Source organism: Falco punctatus (assembly GCF_963210335.1).
Source record: "Falco punctatus genome assembly, chromosome: 18".
Taxonomy (NCBI): domain Eukaryota; kingdom Metazoa; phylum Chordata; class Aves; order Falconiformes; family Falconidae; genus Falco; species Falco punctatus.
The window spans coordinates 931996-949283 of NC_137598.1; the positions used below are offsets into that span (position 1 = coordinate 931996).

General features: G+C 66.6%; 1 protein-coding gene across 1 annotated transcript; it reads right to left on the reverse strand.

Moving 5' to 3' along the window:
- Nucleotides 1–718: 718 nt before the first annotated feature.
- Nucleotides 719–16967, reverse strand: ITGA10 (integrin subunit alpha 10). The gene is given in 32 exon segments (XM_080368878.1): nucleotides 719–924; nucleotides 1036–1149; nucleotides 1249–1344; nucleotides 1451–1564; nucleotides 1662–1757; nucleotides 1848–1961; nucleotides 2050–2134; nucleotides 2231–2314; nucleotides 2418–2494; nucleotides 2567–2659; nucleotides 2945–3086; nucleotides 3175–3260; nucleotides 3345–3452; nucleotides 3546–3688; nucleotides 4130–4296; nucleotides 4550–4680; nucleotides 4802–5005; nucleotides 5285–5428; nucleotides 5517–5665; nucleotides 6642–6786; nucleotides 7005–7078; nucleotides 7179–7344; nucleotides 7475–7625; nucleotides 8333–8481; nucleotides 9013–9140; nucleotides 9990–10104; nucleotides 10187–10272; nucleotides 10394–10481; nucleotides 10483–10492; nucleotides 11232–11343; nucleotides 12499–12591; nucleotides 13305–16967. Coding segments are annotated over 32 exon segments (5922 nt in total). The 5' UTR covers nucleotides 15697–16967; the 3' UTR covers nucleotides 719–858.
- Between the last annotated feature and the right edge of the window lie 321 nt (nucleotides 16968–17288).

Genomic DNA, 17288 nt, shown 5'->3' on the forward strand with positions numbered 1-17288 from the left:
CCCCCCCTCCTGCCCCATCTCGTGCTTGTGGGGGGTGAGCGCCCATGAACGCCCCCGGGCCGCCGAGTTTGGGAAAACCGAAGGGAAAAGGAGCCGTGGCCGGCTCCTGCCTCGGCTTCTCCATCACCTGGGGCTCCCCTGGGGGGGCCACACACCTTCTAGTGACACTTGGGGTGGCACCAGGCTTCTGCTCCTGGTTCCTGCCCCTCGCCCATGCTGCCAGCTCAGTCCTGAAGTGCCTGAAATCAGGAATTTCTTCCCCCTGGGGAGGAATTTCAGCCCGTTGCTTCCCTGGGCGCCGAGGGGTCGCAGCTCTGCCGGCAGGATGGCGTGTGGGGCTGAAGGCACCAGGGTTTGGGGCATCCAGCGGCCCCACAAGCCTCCCCCCATCCCTTTCTATTTCCTGGAAATCTGAAGTCACTCCAGAGTGTTCCGGTGCTTTTTCTGGGAGCGGGAATTGTTTCTACTCCTGGAGCATCCCCAAGCATTGGCGGCGCCAGGGATGCAGGCAGAGCGCGGCCGCGGGTACCACACGCTCAAGCATCTCCATGGGGCTGAGCTTTATTGGTGGAGCTGCTGGTTTCAGCCCGGTTGCTTCCCCCTTTCCCCACTCCACAACCACCCCAAAGTCCTTCGGGTCAAACCTGGGGGGCTCCTTCACCCCAACGCCGGACCCCGACCTCACCTGGCTGCATCCACGTGCCAGCACAATCCAGCCCCCGCGGAGGCATCGCCCTCCGCAAGGATGGAGCTGAGGCAGGCGGGTGGCAGAGTCCCGAGCCCCTGGCTGTCCCCAAGGGTGGGGAAGGGACACGTCCCTTCCTGACGGTGCTGGGCTCGAGGGGCCACCGCCTGCCCTCACTGCTCCTCCTCCTCCTCCTCCTCCTCCTCCTTGGGGAGCTTCTTGCGGGTGAAGAAGCCCAGCTGGGGCAAGAGGGAGAGGATGGAGGGGGGCATGTGGACGGCACGCAGAGCCCCCCCCCGTCCCCCGCTGTTGTCCCCCTCCCCCAGAGCTGAGCCCAGCCCCACTCTCACCTTCCACAGGCAGAAGATGATCAGCGCCAGGAGGAGCAGCCCCCCCAGGATGCTGCCCACCAGGATCCAGAGGGAGATGGGCACCCGCTTCCCCTGGATGATTTCAAGCACCGTCTGCAGGGAAAAAAGAACCATAAAAGACGGGAGTCTCTGGGAAGCAAGCAGGGATGGGGGTGACCCCACAATGGGGGAGGGGTCGGGGGGGGCTCCTACCTCCCTCCGATGTGCCCCCTCCTCCAGCACCAGCACGCTGCTCCCTGGGACCCCCAGCCAGGCTGTGCTGACGACCTTCACGCTACTGAATTTAGCCTGGGGAGGGGGAAAGGGGGGGCTTCAAGCCCTGTTCTGCCCCTGGCTGGAGCGTGGCGGGGGGGGGGGGATGTCACCCTTCCCCAGCGCCCCCTCCCCTCCTCACCCCACGGAAGAAGTCGTTGTGGATGGTGCGGAGGACGTGGATGGAGACCTCCCCGCCGCGATCCAGCCGCCCCAGCCGGCAGCTCAGCTCCTGGCACCAGGCATTGCCGCAGTCCTACGGGGGTAAAACCATGGGGTGACACTGTGGGGACCCCCCCAGCCCCCCCCCCCCCCCCCAACCCCAGCTCGGGGGGTGTCACGGCGATGCTCACCAGCCTGTCCACGTGCAGGAGGTCCTCAGGGTGCACAGGGACCACCGTGCCCCGCTGCCGCGGCTCCTCGGGGGGGGTCTGCAGCACGCAGGTAGCCTGGGGGGGGGGGGGAAGAGGAGCTGGGTTCAGCACTGGGGGGGAGCGCAGGGACCCCCCCAGAGCCCCCAGTGAGGGCGAGGGACTCACGTTGTCGGCCAGGACACGCGTGACGGAGAGGAAGGTGGCACGGCGGTAGCCCAGGGCTGGCAGGGCCATGCGGAGGGTGACGTTTCGGACGGGGTAGCACCCAAAATTCTGCACCTGGAGGGAGAGCGGGGTGAGCCAGGACCAGCCCCCCCCCCCACCCCGCACCCCCCGCCAGGACCCCTGCCCCCCCGTATCTCCTCACCTTCACCGTGGTCTTGAATTCGGGGCCGGGGCCGTGGGGGAAGGTGCCGAGCGGGTGAACCTCATAGCGGTGCAGGTTGGCATCACTGCGGGATGGGAGGGGGGTCGGATCCTGCCCCACCTCCGCCCCCCAGCCCCCTGAAGCCCCCCCCCAATCTTTGCCCCGCTCCCCCCAGTCCTACCTGGAGAGGAAGAGGTCGGGCTCGTAGAGGATGGGGACGGAAAGCTGGACCACATTGTCCTCCGGTGTCACCTCGGTGCTGTCACTGCAGGGGGGGGAGGCGGCTGTGGGGAGCTCAGGAGGACCCCGAGACCCCCGCCACCCCTCTGCAGCCCCCCATGGCGTGCAGCCCCCTGCCTCGCCCCTACCTGCTGGCCTGGAGGGCGACCTCGGCTTGGCCGAGGAGGAGGGAGCAGCTGAACTCCAGCTCCAGGGTGAAGGAGACCTGAGGGCAAGTGGGGCTGTCAGCGGTGGGGTGGGTGACCAGGGGGGTCCCAGGGGGGTCCCACTCCCCTACCTTGGCCAGTGCACGGAAGACGGGGTAGCCAACGCTGCAGAGCCGGCGGTGACCAGCCAGCGCTGTGCACTCCAGCTTCACCGGGCTGGTGTCCTGGGGAGAGGGGGGACATCACCCACGGGAGGTGGGTGGCTCATGGGGGCCCACGGACCCCCACCTGGGATGGGTTGGGGGACTCACATGGGGCCCCGATGCCCCCCCCCCTTGTCCCACCAGGGATGGGTTAGTGATAAGGGGGGGCTGGAGGGTCTACTCAAGCCTGGAGAGACCCCACTCTTTGTCCTGGGGATGGGCTGGTGGGTCGATACAGGGCTGGAAGGACCAGTATGGTTTGGGGGGGTCCGCACAGGTCTGGGGGACCCCCCGATGGCGCCGTACCTGGAGCACGAGGCTGGAGAAGTGGAGGTTGCTGGAGAAGCGGAGGAGCAGGCTGGCGTTGTAGGCGTTCTCCTTCTTGTTCTCCAGCAGCACCTCGACCAGCACCTTCCTCCTGCCCTTGCGCAGGACGTGGGGGCTCTGCCTGCAGCACCGGGGGGGGCGGGGGTTACGGTCCTGGGGGCTCCCAGCACACAGCTCAGCTCTGGGGACACCCTGGGGACACCCCATACCTGGAGCCCGCGATGTTCATGGTGGCCCTGAGCACCAGGTCCGTGACACACTCATCGTCCTCCCCACAGTCCTTGAAGAAGGGGATCTGGAAGGAGCCGGGTGTGATCCTGGTGCTGAGAGCACTGGGGGGGGCGGGGGTTGGAGCTGCCACCCCCCCTCCAGCACCCACCAGTTTCCGGACGGTGGTGGGGGACATCTCATCCAGCACCGGCCCCGTGGCTTCAGCCATGGCCAACCTCACCGTGATGCTGAGGGGGCGCAGATAGTCTGTGGTGTCCTGGGGGGGGAGGGGTCCCCATCAGCCTCCAGCGCTGCTGGGGGGTGGGAAAAGCCCCCCCGTGTCCCAGGGAGGGGTCCCACCGTGGCTCACCAGGACGTGGAAGGGGAAGCGGAGGCAGCTCTGCCGCCCCAGAGAGAGCTCCAGGCGCCGCTGGAGCAGCCGCCGGGCGCCCGAGTCGAAGGCGGCGCGAGCACCCGCTGCCCGCTCCTCCAGGGACACGTTGTACCGGAGAGCTGGGGACGAGGACGGGGTGTCAGCACCCGGGCCACCCGCGGGGTGGGGGGCGCCCAGGGAGGCTCCGGGGGTGGCATATGGGTGCTCCAGGGACATCCAGGGGACACCCCAGGGATGCTCCAGGTGTGGCATAGGGATGCTCCAAGGACATTTAGGGGACACCCCAGGGATGCTCTAGGGATGCTCTAGGGACATCCAGGGGACACCCCAGGGAAGCTCCAGGGATGCTCCAGGGACATTTAGGGGACACCCCAGAGATGCTCTAGGGATGCTCCAGGGACATCCAGGGGACACCCCAGGGATACTCCAGGACCAGTACATGGCTTCTCCAGTGACACCCTGGAAACACTGTGGGGATGCTCTGGAGACACACCGGGATGCTGCAGGGCCACCCCAGGGTGCTCCAGGGCCAGGTGTCCCCCCGGTCCCCCAGCACTCACCGATGTCCCTGTCCCGCTGGCCCCGGGCTCGGGTCCCGGCGCGGAAGCAGACCCTGGCCCGGAGGCAGACGGCGCTGGTGCCGCTGCGCCGGCAGTTCTTCTGGATGACGTTGATGGCTGGTGGCTCCACCATCAGCGACGTGTTGACCTGGACAATCTGGCGGGAACTGGAAGCAAGGGGACAGCGTCACACCCCTGGGGGACACACACATTGTGTCCCCTGAATCCCACCAGGATGCCCATGGCGACCGTGACACCCATCCCTGCCCCACCCCCAGGGTCTCCTCCTCATTGCAAGGGGAAACTGAGGCACAAGGGGGTCCAGAATCCCGAGAGCATCCCGCCAGGCGGGGCTGAGCCAAGTGGCACGCGGTGGCCCCGAGCTGTCCCCCTCCGCCTGTCCCCATCCCCAGGACTCACCGCAGCAGCACGGCCACCCCCTGTGCCCCCACGGCCAGGTCCACCAGCCCGTCCCCATCCAGGTCCAGCTGCCCGTCCACGCTGCGCCCGAAATAACTGAGGGTCGCCCCCAGCGCCGCCCCCTCGATGCGCTGCGGAGGCGAGAGCAGGGCGAGCGGTGGCTTCGCTGCTGTCTCGTATAAGGTTGTGCTCAACCCAACGGAGCTCCCCGGGTGGCAGCCAGCCCCCCAGCCCCCCCCAGTCCCATCTCACCTGCTTGTAATGGGGCAGGAGGGTGCCTGGGGCGCCGTGGTAGATGTAGATGGCCCCACGGTGCCCGTCCTCCAGCGGAGCCCCCACCACCACGTCATTGAAGCCATCGTGGTTGAGGTCCGGCACGGCGGCCAACGCGTAGCCGAACCGGGAGTCCTGCGGCTTCTTGTCGGTGTGCAGGGTGCCGGCGGGGGCCAGGAGCCGCTGGGGGGGCGCAGGGCAGCCCTTGGTACCCCACAGTGCTGGATGCCACCCCGTGTGCTCCCTACCTGAGCCTCGGGAGGTGGGGGAGGGGAGCACAAGGGGGTCCCCTGGGCTGTGTCCCCCTCCTGGCCCCGCTGCATCTCCCAGACCCTGCTTTGTCCCCCCCACCCCAGCCACACCACCCCAATCCCACCCCATTCCCCCCCACGCTGTGGTGTCCCCTGACCCACCACATCCCACCCCAGCCCCCCGGTGCATCCCACCCCCCCAGCCCCTCACCTGCCCCACGCTGTAGAGGTACACCCGCCCCGTCTCCCTGTTCTGGGCACCCAGGTACATGGGAGCTGCCACCAGCAGCACGTCGGTGACACCGTCACCGTCCACGTCCAGGGCGCACACCTCGCTGCCGAAGTAGGAGCCGATCTGTGGGTCACAGCAGAGCTGTGTGAGGCTGGGGGCTGCCGGCAGCCCCCTCCCATGGCCTCCCAGCCCCGCCCCCAGCAGGCCCTACCTGCTCCCCCATCAGTGCCTGGGCCACAGTCAGGGCGCCTGTGGTGGCCATCTGGAAGAGGATGACCTTGCCCTTGTGCTGGAAGCGAGGGGCTCCGGCCACATACAGGTGCTGCCCACCGGGCAGCCGCAGCGAGGAGACAGCGTAACCTGGGGTGGGAGAGCCCGGGATCAACGGCAGGGAAAATCCCTGGTGCCAGCGGTGCCAGTCCTTGGTCACCCTGTGTCCCCAGGGCACTGAGTGTCCCTGTTGTGCCCTGCATCCCTGAGCAACACCCGTTTGCCCTGCATCCCCAGGACACTGAGAATCCCTGCTGTGCCCTGTATCCCCAGGGCACTGAGCATCCTCAGGACACTGAGCATCCCTGCTGTACCCTGTATCCCCAGGGCACTGAGCGTCCCCAGGACACTGAGCATCCCTGCTGTGCCCTGTATCCCCAGGGCACTGAGCATCCCCAGGGCACTGAGCATCCCTGCTGTACCCTGTATCCCTGAGCATCCTCCGTTTGCTCAGCATCCCCAGGGCACTGAGCATCCCTGCTGTACCCTGTATCCCTGAGCATCCTCAGTTTGCCCAGCATCCCCAGGGCACTGAGCATCCCCTGTTTGCCCTGCATCCCTGAGCATCCCTGGTTTGTCCAGCATCTCCAGAACACTGAGCATCCTCAGGGTACCAAGCATCCCCAGTTTGTCCAGCATCCCTGGGGCGCTGAGCAGCCCAGGGCACTGAGCATCCCTAGGTACCGAGCATCCCTCAGTTGCCAATGATATTCCATTTGCCACACATCTCCAGGACATGGAGCATCCCCAGTTTGTTCTAAATCACCAGGACACAGAGCATCCCTGTTCATCCCAAATCTCCAGGACATGGAGCACGCCCAGTTCATCCCAAATCTCCAGGACATGGGGCATCCCTGGTTCATCCCAAATCTCCAGGACACGGGGCATCCCAGTTCCTCCCAAATCTCCAGGACACGGAGCATCCCAGTTCCTCCCAAATCTCCAGGACATGGGGCATCCCAGTTCCTCCCAAATCTCCAGGACACGGAGCATCCCAGTTCCTCCCAAATCTCCAGGACACGGAGCATCCCAGTTCCTCCCAAATCTCCAGGACATCCCTCCATACCCAAATAAGCCGCGTGATTCTTCAGCTCCAGCGGGAATTCCTTCTCCAGGGCCTGCCGGGGCGGGATGATGCGGCCGCGCCAGCTCTCCTCCAGCACCGCCCCATCCCAGTCGTAGGCTCCCACCGTGCCGAAGAGGATCCCGTCCTGGCGCGGAACGGATCGGGATGGGAGCTCGGCGGGAGGCACGTGTCACCCGCCTCGAGGACACCGCGTGACTGGCGGTGCCTCATTGTCCCCAAACCCCCCCAGAATGTCACCAGCCCAGCCCGGGACACCACCCCTCCACGGGCTGAGGATTATTTTCCACTTCTGCAAAGCCCCCCCCGCCCCCGGGCCGCATCCTGCCCATCCCGCAGCCTCACCTCCAGGAGGTGGATGGAGAAGCCGATCTGGGACATCTCCAGCTGGAAGGAGCTCTCGTTGTAGCCGTGGGTGCCTGGGGAGGGGGAAGCAGATGGGATTCCTCCAGATGTGGCTCCAGCTGTTTTCCCTGCGGCCCTTCCCGGGGTCCAGCCCCGGCCCCAGCCCCACGGCACCTTCCAGGCTGAAGATGCGGTCACCCAACGCGTCCACGATGTCGTTGAGGGCGGCCTCGTCGCTGACGTTGAAGAAATACTTCTCGTCCGGGTCGCTGGCGATGTACTTGATCTCACGGATGAAATCCTCGGGGTCCTGCTGCCGACGGAGGTAGTGCCCCAGCACCTGGGGAGAGGGGGCCCAGCATCGTCTGAGGGTCAGATCCTGCCCCCAGCACAGCCGGGATGGTTCCCCAGCCCGGCACGGCACAGAGCAGGGAATGGGGAAGGTGAGGCACGGGTGGCGGGGCGCTCACCGCGATGGCGTAGCGAGTGACGTTGCGCTTCTCGCACTCCGCCAGCGCCTCGGGCAGCTCCTCACCATCGTGGGACTCGCCGTCCGTCACCACGATCATCAGCCGGGTGGCATCTGCCCGCCCGCCCCGCTCGGGGCTGAAGGCTTCCGTGCTGCCAGAGGGGCGGCGTGAGGCTGATCCCAGTCCTGATCCTGATCCCAATCCCAACCCTGACCCAGATCCTGACCCCAATCCCAACCCTGATCCTGACCCTGACCCCAATCCCAACCGTGACCCGGATCCTGACCCCAATCTCAACCCTGACCAGATCCTGATCCCAAAACTGATCCCAACCCCAATCCCGACCCTGACTCTGCTCCCAATCCCAACCCCAATCTTGATCTTGACCCTGATCCTCACCTCAATCCCGACCCTGATCCTGATCACAATCTTGACCCTGACCTCAATCCCAAACTTGACCCCGCTCCTAATCCCAACGCTGATCCTGATCCCAGTTCCAACCCTGACCCTGATCCTGATCCTAATCCCAAACCCAATCCCGACCCTGACCCTGCTCCCAATCCCAATCTTGATCTTGACCCTGATCCTCACCTCAATCCCAACCTTGACCCTGACCCCCATCCTGATCCCGCTCCCGATCCTGATCCCGCTCCCGATCCTTATACAAACCTTGACCTTGACCCTGATCCTCACCCCATCCTTGATCCCAGTCTTGACCCTGACCTTGATCCCAACCCCAATCCAGATCTCCACCATCGTCCCAGCCCCAATCCTGACCCAATCCCAATCCCAACCCCGCTCTCGGCCCCCTCCCCATCCCAGCCCCTGCCCTTGACCCGCCCTTGACCCCGCACGCACCATGCCCGGTGGATGGCGAAGGCCGTGCGCGTCTCCCTCCCCTCCTGCCGGCTGATGTTCTTGGCCGCCTCCACCACCTCCTGCGCCGTCCGGTACCGGCCCAGGTCCCACTCGTGCACAGCCCGCTCCCCGTACTGCAGCACCCCCACCTGCCGTGGGGCGGGGGTCAGCCCCCTCCCCACCACCGCCCCCGGCTGGCGTCACCTGGGGGGGCACCCCGGGCAGGAGGGCATCACCCTGGGGACAGCAGCATCACCCCAGGGATGATGGCATTGTCCTGGGGGGCACCCCAGGGGATGAGGGCATCGCCCTGGGGACAAGGGGGGTCACCCCGGGGATGGTGGCATCACCCTTGGGGACAAGTGGGAGCAGCCCAGGGATGATGGCATTGTCCCAGGGGGCACCCCGGGGAGGATGGCATCACCCTGGGGACAAGGGGGGGTACCCCAGGGATGATGGCATCACCCAGGGGGGCACCCTGGGCAGGAGGTCATCGCCTTGGGGACAAGGGGGGTCACCCCGGGGGTGGCATTGCCACGGGGACACCACCATCACCCTGGGGACAATGGCAGGGCCCTGCAGATGGCATCACCCCATGACCTTGCCCTGGGCACGGCGTCACCCTGGGGACCCCAGCACCACCCTGGGGACATCCACCCCCCCCGGCGGTCCCACGTCACCTGGATCTGCCCCGGCCCGATGAAGAACTTGCTGAGGACGTTGCTGAGGAAGTTCTGCACCTCGGACCAGGGGTAGATGCTGTTGGAGCCGTCCAGGACGATGACGATGTCCATGTAGGTGGAGCAGCCTGCAGGGGGGACACGGCTGGCACCAGCGCTGCACTGGTGTGGCACCAGCATGGAACCAGTGTGGCACCAGCATGGCACCAGTGTGGCACCAGCACGGCACCAGCATGGCACTGGTGAAGCAGCAGCACAGCACTGGTGTGGGACCAGCATGGCACCAGTGTGCTGCCAGCACAGCACTGGTGGGGCCAAGGCACAGCACCAGTGTGGCACTGGTGTGACACCAGTATGGCACCAGTGTGGCACCAGTGCAGCACTGGTGTGACACCAGCACGGCACCAGTATGGCACCAGTGTGGCACCAGTGTGGCACCAGTGCAGCACCGGTGTGACACCAGCACGGCACCAGTATGGCACCAGTGTGGCACCAGCGCGGCACCAGTGTGGCACCGGTGTGACACCAGCACAGCACTGGTATAGCACCAGTATGACACCAGCATGGCACCAGCACGGCACTAGTGTGGCACTGGTATGGCACCAGTATGACACCAGTGTGGCACCAGCACGGCACCAGCATGGCACTGGTATAGCACCGGTATGACACCAGTATGACACCAGTGTGGCACCAGCATGGCACTGGTATAGCACCGGTATGACACCAGTATGACACCAGTGTGGCACCAGCACGGCACCAGCATGGCACTGGTATAGCACCGGTATGACACCAGTATGACACCAGTGTGGCACCAGCACGGCACTGGTATAGCACCGGTATGACACCAGTATGACACCAGTGTGGCACCAGTGTGGTACCAGTGTAGCACCGGTATGGCACTAGCACGGCACCAGTGTGGCACTGGTATGGCACCAGTACGACACCGGTACGGCACCGCCGGCGGCCGCCCCACTCACGCTGTGCCGTGGGCGCGATGGTCCCCACGGGGCGCAGGTCGCCGTCCAGCCGTGCGCAGAGGCCGGTGCTGAAGACGGAGGTGCCACACGCCTGGGACCAGAGCGGGGCGCAGGCCTGGGGGGGACACACAGGGGCTGGCAGACGCCCCCTCCCCCTCCCCCCCCCGTGCCCCCGCTCCCCCGGGGGTCCCGCTCACCACGAGGCCGTCCCCGGCGTCCAGCAGGGTCATGCCGAGGTGCACGGCGCGGCCGGGCTGCGGGGCGAGCCAGGGGGCTGCGGACCCTTGGGGGGGGGGCGGGGGGGATGGGGACAGAGAGATGGGGGGGTCAGCAGGGGGTGACCCCCCCCCGGGGCGAAGCCAGGGAGGTCAAAGGTCAAGGCGGGGGGCGGGCTGTGGCGCTACCGAGGTTGGCTTTGGTGCAGGAGGCGTTGGGGGGTCCCACGCGGCACTTGTAGATGTCACCCTGGCGGTCACCGTCCCACGGGGCCCCCCACCAGCAGCCTGGGGGGGACGCGGCGGCGTGAGGGGACCCGGGGGGGGGCACTGGGGGCAGCCCCCCACCCCACTGGGGGCTCAGTGCCAGACCCTGGCCCCCCCCCTGCCAGCGTGGCACCAGCACCACGGCACCGCGCTGCCACCAGCCCCCACTGCCTGGCCAGCCCCCCCGGGACCCCCCCCGGGACCCTCACACCCCCCCCGGGACCCCCCACATACCCTCCGGGACCCTCCCCCCGGGACCCCCACACCCCCCCCCCGGGACCCTCAGCCCCCCCTCTTTGGAACCCTCAAACCCTCTCCCCCCGGGACCGTCCCCACTCCCCCCCGAGACCCCCCCCCCTGCCCCCTGGAACCCTCCCCCCTGCCCCCCGGGAACACCCCCCTCCCCCCCCAGGACCCTCACACCCCCCCCAGGACCCCTCATCCTCCCCCCGTGGGACCCTCCCCCTCCCCCCCAAGCACAACCCCATGATGAGCCTTAAACCCCCATTTCTGACCCCAGAAACCACTGGGGGGGGGCTCCACTCCCCCCCACCTCTGCCCCTCCCCCCCCCTCAGCCCCCCCCATCCCCCCCAAACCCAGTCACGTCCCCCCCCCCCAGTGTCCCCCCCCCCCTCAGCCCCCCCTCCCTGCCTCAGTTTCCCCACACACCCCCCCTCAGTGTGCCCCCCCCATTGTTTCCCCCCCACCCCCACCCCCCGGAGGTGCTGGGGGTCCCGGTGCCCCCCCCGGGTCACTCACCACCCCTCCCCGTCGCTTGCCCACTGCAGCACCCGGTAGCCAAACTGGGCTCCCACCGGCCCATGGAACAGCCGCGGGCGCCGCACGTCCACGTTGAACCCCACGCACAGCCCTGGGGGGGCAGCCTGAGGGGGGGGCACCCACGACCCCCCGGCGCCCCACACCCCTCCATGGGCACGGGGCCGCCCCCCCACCCCACCCCGAGCTGGGCTGGTGGGTGCTGCTAGGGGCACCCACCCGGGGGGGGAGGGAGGGAAGGGGTCCCCCCAGGCTGGATGTGACCCCCGGGGGGGTGTGTGACCCCATGATGCCCCACACACCCCCCAGCAGCGTTGGGGGGGGGGGGGCTGGGTGGGCACAGCACCCATGGGTGCTCAGGGTCCCACCTGGGGGGAGACTGAGAGAAATGGGGGGGGGGGGGGGGGGGGCGCGGGGATGGGATCCCCTGTCCTGGGGGGGGAGAAGGTCCTGAGTGCTGGGGTGCTGAGCACCCTGTGTGTGGTTGTAGCACCCTGCAGACGGTGCGCAGCAGCCCGAACACAGCACCCAGCACCCCAAACCCAGCACCCCACAGCACCCAGCGCCCCACAGCACCCTAAACCCGCCACCCAGCACCCCGCGCCCCCTGTACAGCACCCCAAACCCAGCACCCAGCACCCCAAGAGGCCCCGGGCAGGACAGGACCAGCCGGGGGGTCCATCCTAGGGGGGCTGCGGGTGCCTCTGAGCACCCACATGGGTGCGCAGGGCTGGGGGGGGGGGGGGGGGGGCACCAAGGCCACCCCTGCCTCAGTTTCCCCACCGGCCGGGCACGGCAGAGGCACCCCGATGGGACGGCAATGGGGGGGGGGGGGGGGGGGGGGGCGGGCAGCTCCCAGCTCCCCTCCTTGGGGCCAGTGGGAAACCCCCCCATTTTTGCCTTTTTTCCCCCAAATTATTAAGATTTTCCACCAAACTGTTGGGGTTTTGTTTTTAAGTTCCTCTTGGCAGGGTTCGGCTCCCTTCCACGCCGGCCCCAGCCCCCCCCCAGGGGAGGTTTGGGGTCCCCCCTCCATCAGAAAAAAAGCCACCACCACCCCCCCGGGAATGGGGGGTGACAACCAAAACCCCCCCATCCCCCCCCCAACCCGCTGGGGGGGGGGGCACCCACGCACAGCCGCCCCCCTCCAGCATCCCCAACTGCCCCCAAAAACCCCTCTTTTCACCCCCCCCAAAAAAAGCCCACCCCCCCTTTTGTCCCACCCCCCCGGATGTTGGGGTGACGGTACCTGGGAGCAGGAGCAGAGGGGGGAGAAGCCCCCAGCCCCCCCCCACTCGCCATCGTCCCCCCGGCCCCGCCAGCGGCTCAAAGGTTACTCTGTCTGCCTACCGGAGATTTTTTTTTTTTTTCCTTTTTTTTTTTTTTTTTTAATATTTTTTTTTCCTGCTCCTTCATCTTCAATTGGCTGCTAAAAATAAACAGCCCCGGTGGTTTTTTTGGGTTTTGGTTTTTTTTTTTTTTTTGGTTTTTTTTTTTTTTCCTTCGGCGGGACGTAGTTAGGGGGAAAAGGGAAAAATGGGAGAAAAATTAGAGAAAAACAGGGAAAAAAAATAATAAGAGGAGGGGGAAGGAGGGGGGTGGGGGGCACTTGGGGGGTGGGGGGTGGTGCTGAAGGGGGGGGGTCCCATTTTCCTGGCAAAGTGGGGAAGCGCGGCCCGTGGTGGCCTCCCGAGAAGGGCTGAACCCCACGGACGGGGCTGGGACCGGGACCCCCGGCTGAGGGTGCAGGGAGGGGGGATGGGGGGGTCCCCGCCTGCCCCCCCACCCCCCCCCCCCCCCCCCCCCCCCCCGCTGCCAGCATGGCCCACGGGTGGCCACGTCCTCCGGGTGACACTGCCACCTCCTGGGCACCGTCCCACCTCCCGTCCCTTGGAGAAGACAGGGGGGACCACGGAGAGGACCCCCCCTCCACGCCAACCCCCACCCCTTGAGCTACCCCTGCGTGGGGACCCCCAGCAGCACCCCAAAGCCACCTGCGGGACAGGTGGGCCCAGTGCCACCGCTACGTGGTGGCCCCCACGGCCACCTCCTCACCGGCAGCGGGCTCGAGCCCCCCGGGGCTGCCCAGGAGCCCGCGGAGCTGGAGCCAGAAGAAGGGTCGCCGCTGGGGCTCGCGGGGCCACTCCAGGTAGGTCCTGGTGGCCAAGAGCGCGCGGAGGCGGGCGAAGCGTCGGGGCAGCCCCCGCGCCTCCATGGGCTCCAGGACCACCAAGATGACGTCCTCGCTGCCCAGCCCCACGGCGCGCTGGTGGGCGAAGTAGAGCTCGTAGTTGCACCACTCGCTGTCGACGAAGCTACGGGAGAGGATGAAGATGACCTTGGCGCTCCTCTCGATGTTCTCCACGATGTTCTCGATGATCCAGCGACCCGGCGTGAAGTCCCGCTCGTGGATACAGAGCCGGTAGGGTGGCACGATGTTCTCCAACCGCTGCAGAAGCTCCTGGCGAACCCAACCGGCGTCAGCGCGGCTGTAGGAGATGAAGGCGTGGTAGGAGCATCGCCGCGCCGTGCCCGCCGGCCGCTTGCCGTACCTGGCGCGCACCAAGCGGTACGTGGCTCGTAGGTACCAACCGGCGTCCAGCTTCCAGCAGAGCACGGCGCACACCACCACCACCACCGCCGTGCTGGCCACCGCCACCGTCACCAGCGCCGGCACGTTGCATTCTAGGGGCCGTGGGGTGTAGGTGGCCACGGCCGTGTCCAGCAGAGGCTCGGGGTGGTAGCAGGTCCAGTTGTGGGGCCAGTCAGCCAAGGTGGGTCGCCCCCATCGCCGCGTCTCCTCCAGGAAGAGGTAGAGGTCACAGGTGCAGTGGTAGGGGTTGTTGCCGGCCGCCAGGCTAACGAGCCGTGGCATGTTGACGAAGGAGCCGCGGTTGATGATGCCGAAGGAGTTGCCGTCAATTGCCAGCACCTCCAGCCGGAGGCACCTCCACTCAGAGGGGATGAACTTGATCTTGTTGCCACTCAAGCGCAGCTCCCGCAGCCGGGGGCTTTGGCTGAAGTAGTCCATGTCCAAGCGGTCGAGTTGCGAGTAGGAGAGGTCCAGGTACTCGAGGGTGGTGGGCAGGCACCTGAAGGTGTCCACCGTCACCTGGTTGTGGTGGAGGGCCAGCCAGCGCAAGGTGGGACTCCATTGGCACGTCTCCTGCAGGCTGCCCAAGCTGTTGTGGCTGGCGTCAAGGCGGGTGAGCCGGGGCCAGGTCCGGGTCAAGGTGGCCACCACAGCCAGGCTGAGGAGCTGGTTGGAAGCCAAAATGAAGTTTTCCAGCTTGGGCATGACTCCCTGGTAGTGGCAGAGCTGGTTGTAGATGTAACTGTCTCTCAGGCGGTTGCCGGAGATGTCCAAGGTCTTCACATTACGCAACTCCCCCCACACGTCGCAGGGGACGTAGTTGAAGTTGACGTTGATGATGGAGAGGGCAGCCACACCGCTCAGCCAGGTGAAGGTCCAGTCGAAACGCAGGATATCGGGGTTGCTGATGTCCTGCAGCACAAGGCGGTTGAGCCGTGGGGCGGTCGCCCCCGCGCTGGAGCCGTTCTGCCACGGCGAGCGGGCGAAGTCGATGGCCACCAGCGCCAATTCACAGATGCGGGAGCGTTGGACGTTGAGCAGGGCCAAGCGGAGGAGGTTCTCGCTGAACTTGCCCCGGTAGAAGACCAACTTGGTGATCTGCAGCTCGGCCAAGCCGGCGAAGGGGTCGGCGTCGCCGGTGTAGTAGGTGAACTCGAAGAGGTTACGGAAGCGCAGGTAGTCGAGGGGTTTGCCCCGCAGGTCCCGCAGCATCACGGGCAGAGCCGCCGCGCTGCCGTCCAGGGCCACGTCGCACCACAGCTCCGTGGTGTTGAGCCATGAGAAGGCCCCGGCCTCGTAGCGCCGCAGGCCGGAGGCCGACTTGATGGCGAACTTGCGCAGCGCCGTGTCCTTCAAGACGGCGAAGTCCCCCCGGGAGATGTCCTGCAGCAGCGGCCCCCCCAGCGACAGCTCCCGCAGCGCCCGCAGCCCCCCGAAGGCGCCGTCCAGCGCGGCGCTGCGGTAGGGGTTGTTGGACATGTCCAGCCAGCGCAGGTTGGCCAACGGGCGCAACGCCGGCGCCGGGATGGAGCCGAGGGAGTTGTTGAAGAGCCGGAGGTGCTCCAGGAGGAGGTTGGAGAGGAAGGCGTCGGGCGCGATGCGGGAGATGTTGTTGTAGGCCAAGTCCAGGTGCCGCAGCTGGGTCAGGCCGGCGAAGGCGCCCGCCGCCACCTCCCGCAGGCGGTTGTAGGAGAGGTCGAGGTGGCGCAGGGCCGCGGGGAGGCCGGGGGGCACCAGCGCCAGGTCCTGCCCCCGGCACAGCCCCGTCCGGTTGGCGGCGTCGATGCGGCACGGCCACGGCGCTGCCACCCCCGCCAGCACCAGCAGCGCCCAGCACCAAACCGCCGCCGGCATCCGGCACGGCACACCCGGGCATCCCACCTGCGGCCGGAGAGGGGGGGTCAGCGGGGGCACCCCGATCCCTCGGGATCGACCCGATGGGTAGAGGTGATTCCTCCCTTGGGGGCTCACGACTGGATCCCAGAGAGGGGCTGGATCACCAGGGATCGGGGATTGGATTGATCCCTGGGGGGGTGTGGGGGGTGGGATTGGATTCTGGGGGTTTGGGGATTAGATCCCCAGGGGATCAGGAGCTGTATCCTGGGGGGGATTGGATTCCAAGGGGATCAGGGACTGGATTCCAAGGGGAACGGATCCAGGGGGATAGAGGACAAAATCTGAGGGGGGCTGGGGATGGGATCCACAGGGGATCAGGGACTGGATTCCAAGGGGAACGGATCCAGAGGGATAGAGGACAAAATCTGAGGGGGGCTGGGGATGGGATCCACAGGGGATCAGGGACTGGTCCTGGGAGGTTGATGATCAGATCCCAGAGGGGCTGGGAACTGGATTCTAGGGGGATCAGGGACCAAATCCCAGGGATCTGAGACTGCACCGCAGGGATCAAGAAATGGATTGAGGGCAGGGTGAGGGAATACAGGAGTGGATCCCAGGGGGAATCAGGGACCGTACCCTGTGGGGACCGGGAACTGCATCCCAGGGAATTGGACCCCGGGGCAGGTTAGGGATCAGGGATCAAGTCCCAGGGATCTCCTACACCAGCTCGGGGTGGGCAGCCCAGGGACCAACCACCTGGGGACTTACAGACCAGATCCCGTGGGATTTGGGACAGCAGATCCCACCGGCCGAGGGCCCAACCCAGCACCAGCACCCAATGCAACCCCCTCCTCCTTGAACCGGGGCGGGGGGGGGAGGGGGGCTGGGGTCCCCCAGGCTCAGCCCCCCCCCTTTGCTTTGCTGCTGATTTTTAAGGTGGGTTTTATTTTCCAACCCGGATAAAGAAAATATTTTTAAAAAGGAAAAATCCACTTTTTTTTTTTTTTTTTTTTGCAGCGAGGCAAGCTGCAGCGACACACCGACATGGGTGTGTGTGAGCGCGAGTGTTTTCATTCGGGGGGTGGGGGGGGCAGGAAGGAAAAAAAAAGCCAAAAAACAACAAAAAAACAGGAAACTGGAAAAGAAAAACAGTTGGGGATTTGTCCCGGCCAGGCGGCAAAGCTGGAGGGGGTACAGCCCCCCCTGGGCCACCCACAGCCCCCCCCGGGCCACCCACAGCCCCCCCCCCCCCCGGGCCACTTCGCCTCGTCTTAAAAATCACCCCCCACCCCCCCGCTTCCGTGAAAAAGGAAAAATACCTGGAATTGGCCCAAAAATGGGTGTCGTGGGTGTGTTGCCCCCCACGGCGCCGCTGCCAGGGCCCACGTGGGGAAACTGAGGCGTGGGCGTCCCCCGTCCCACCCCCCAGAACCCTCCCAGTACCAAAGTCTTCCTCATTCCCGCCGCCAGCCCAGCCCAGTCCGGCCGCCACCGGCACCCCAGAGCCCCCCCGAGCCCGCTCAGCACCCAGGGGGGCAGCCCTCGGTGGGGCGGGATGGGGGGGCTGGAGCTTGGGACCCCCCAGCCCAGCTCCCCTAGTCCAGCTCAGT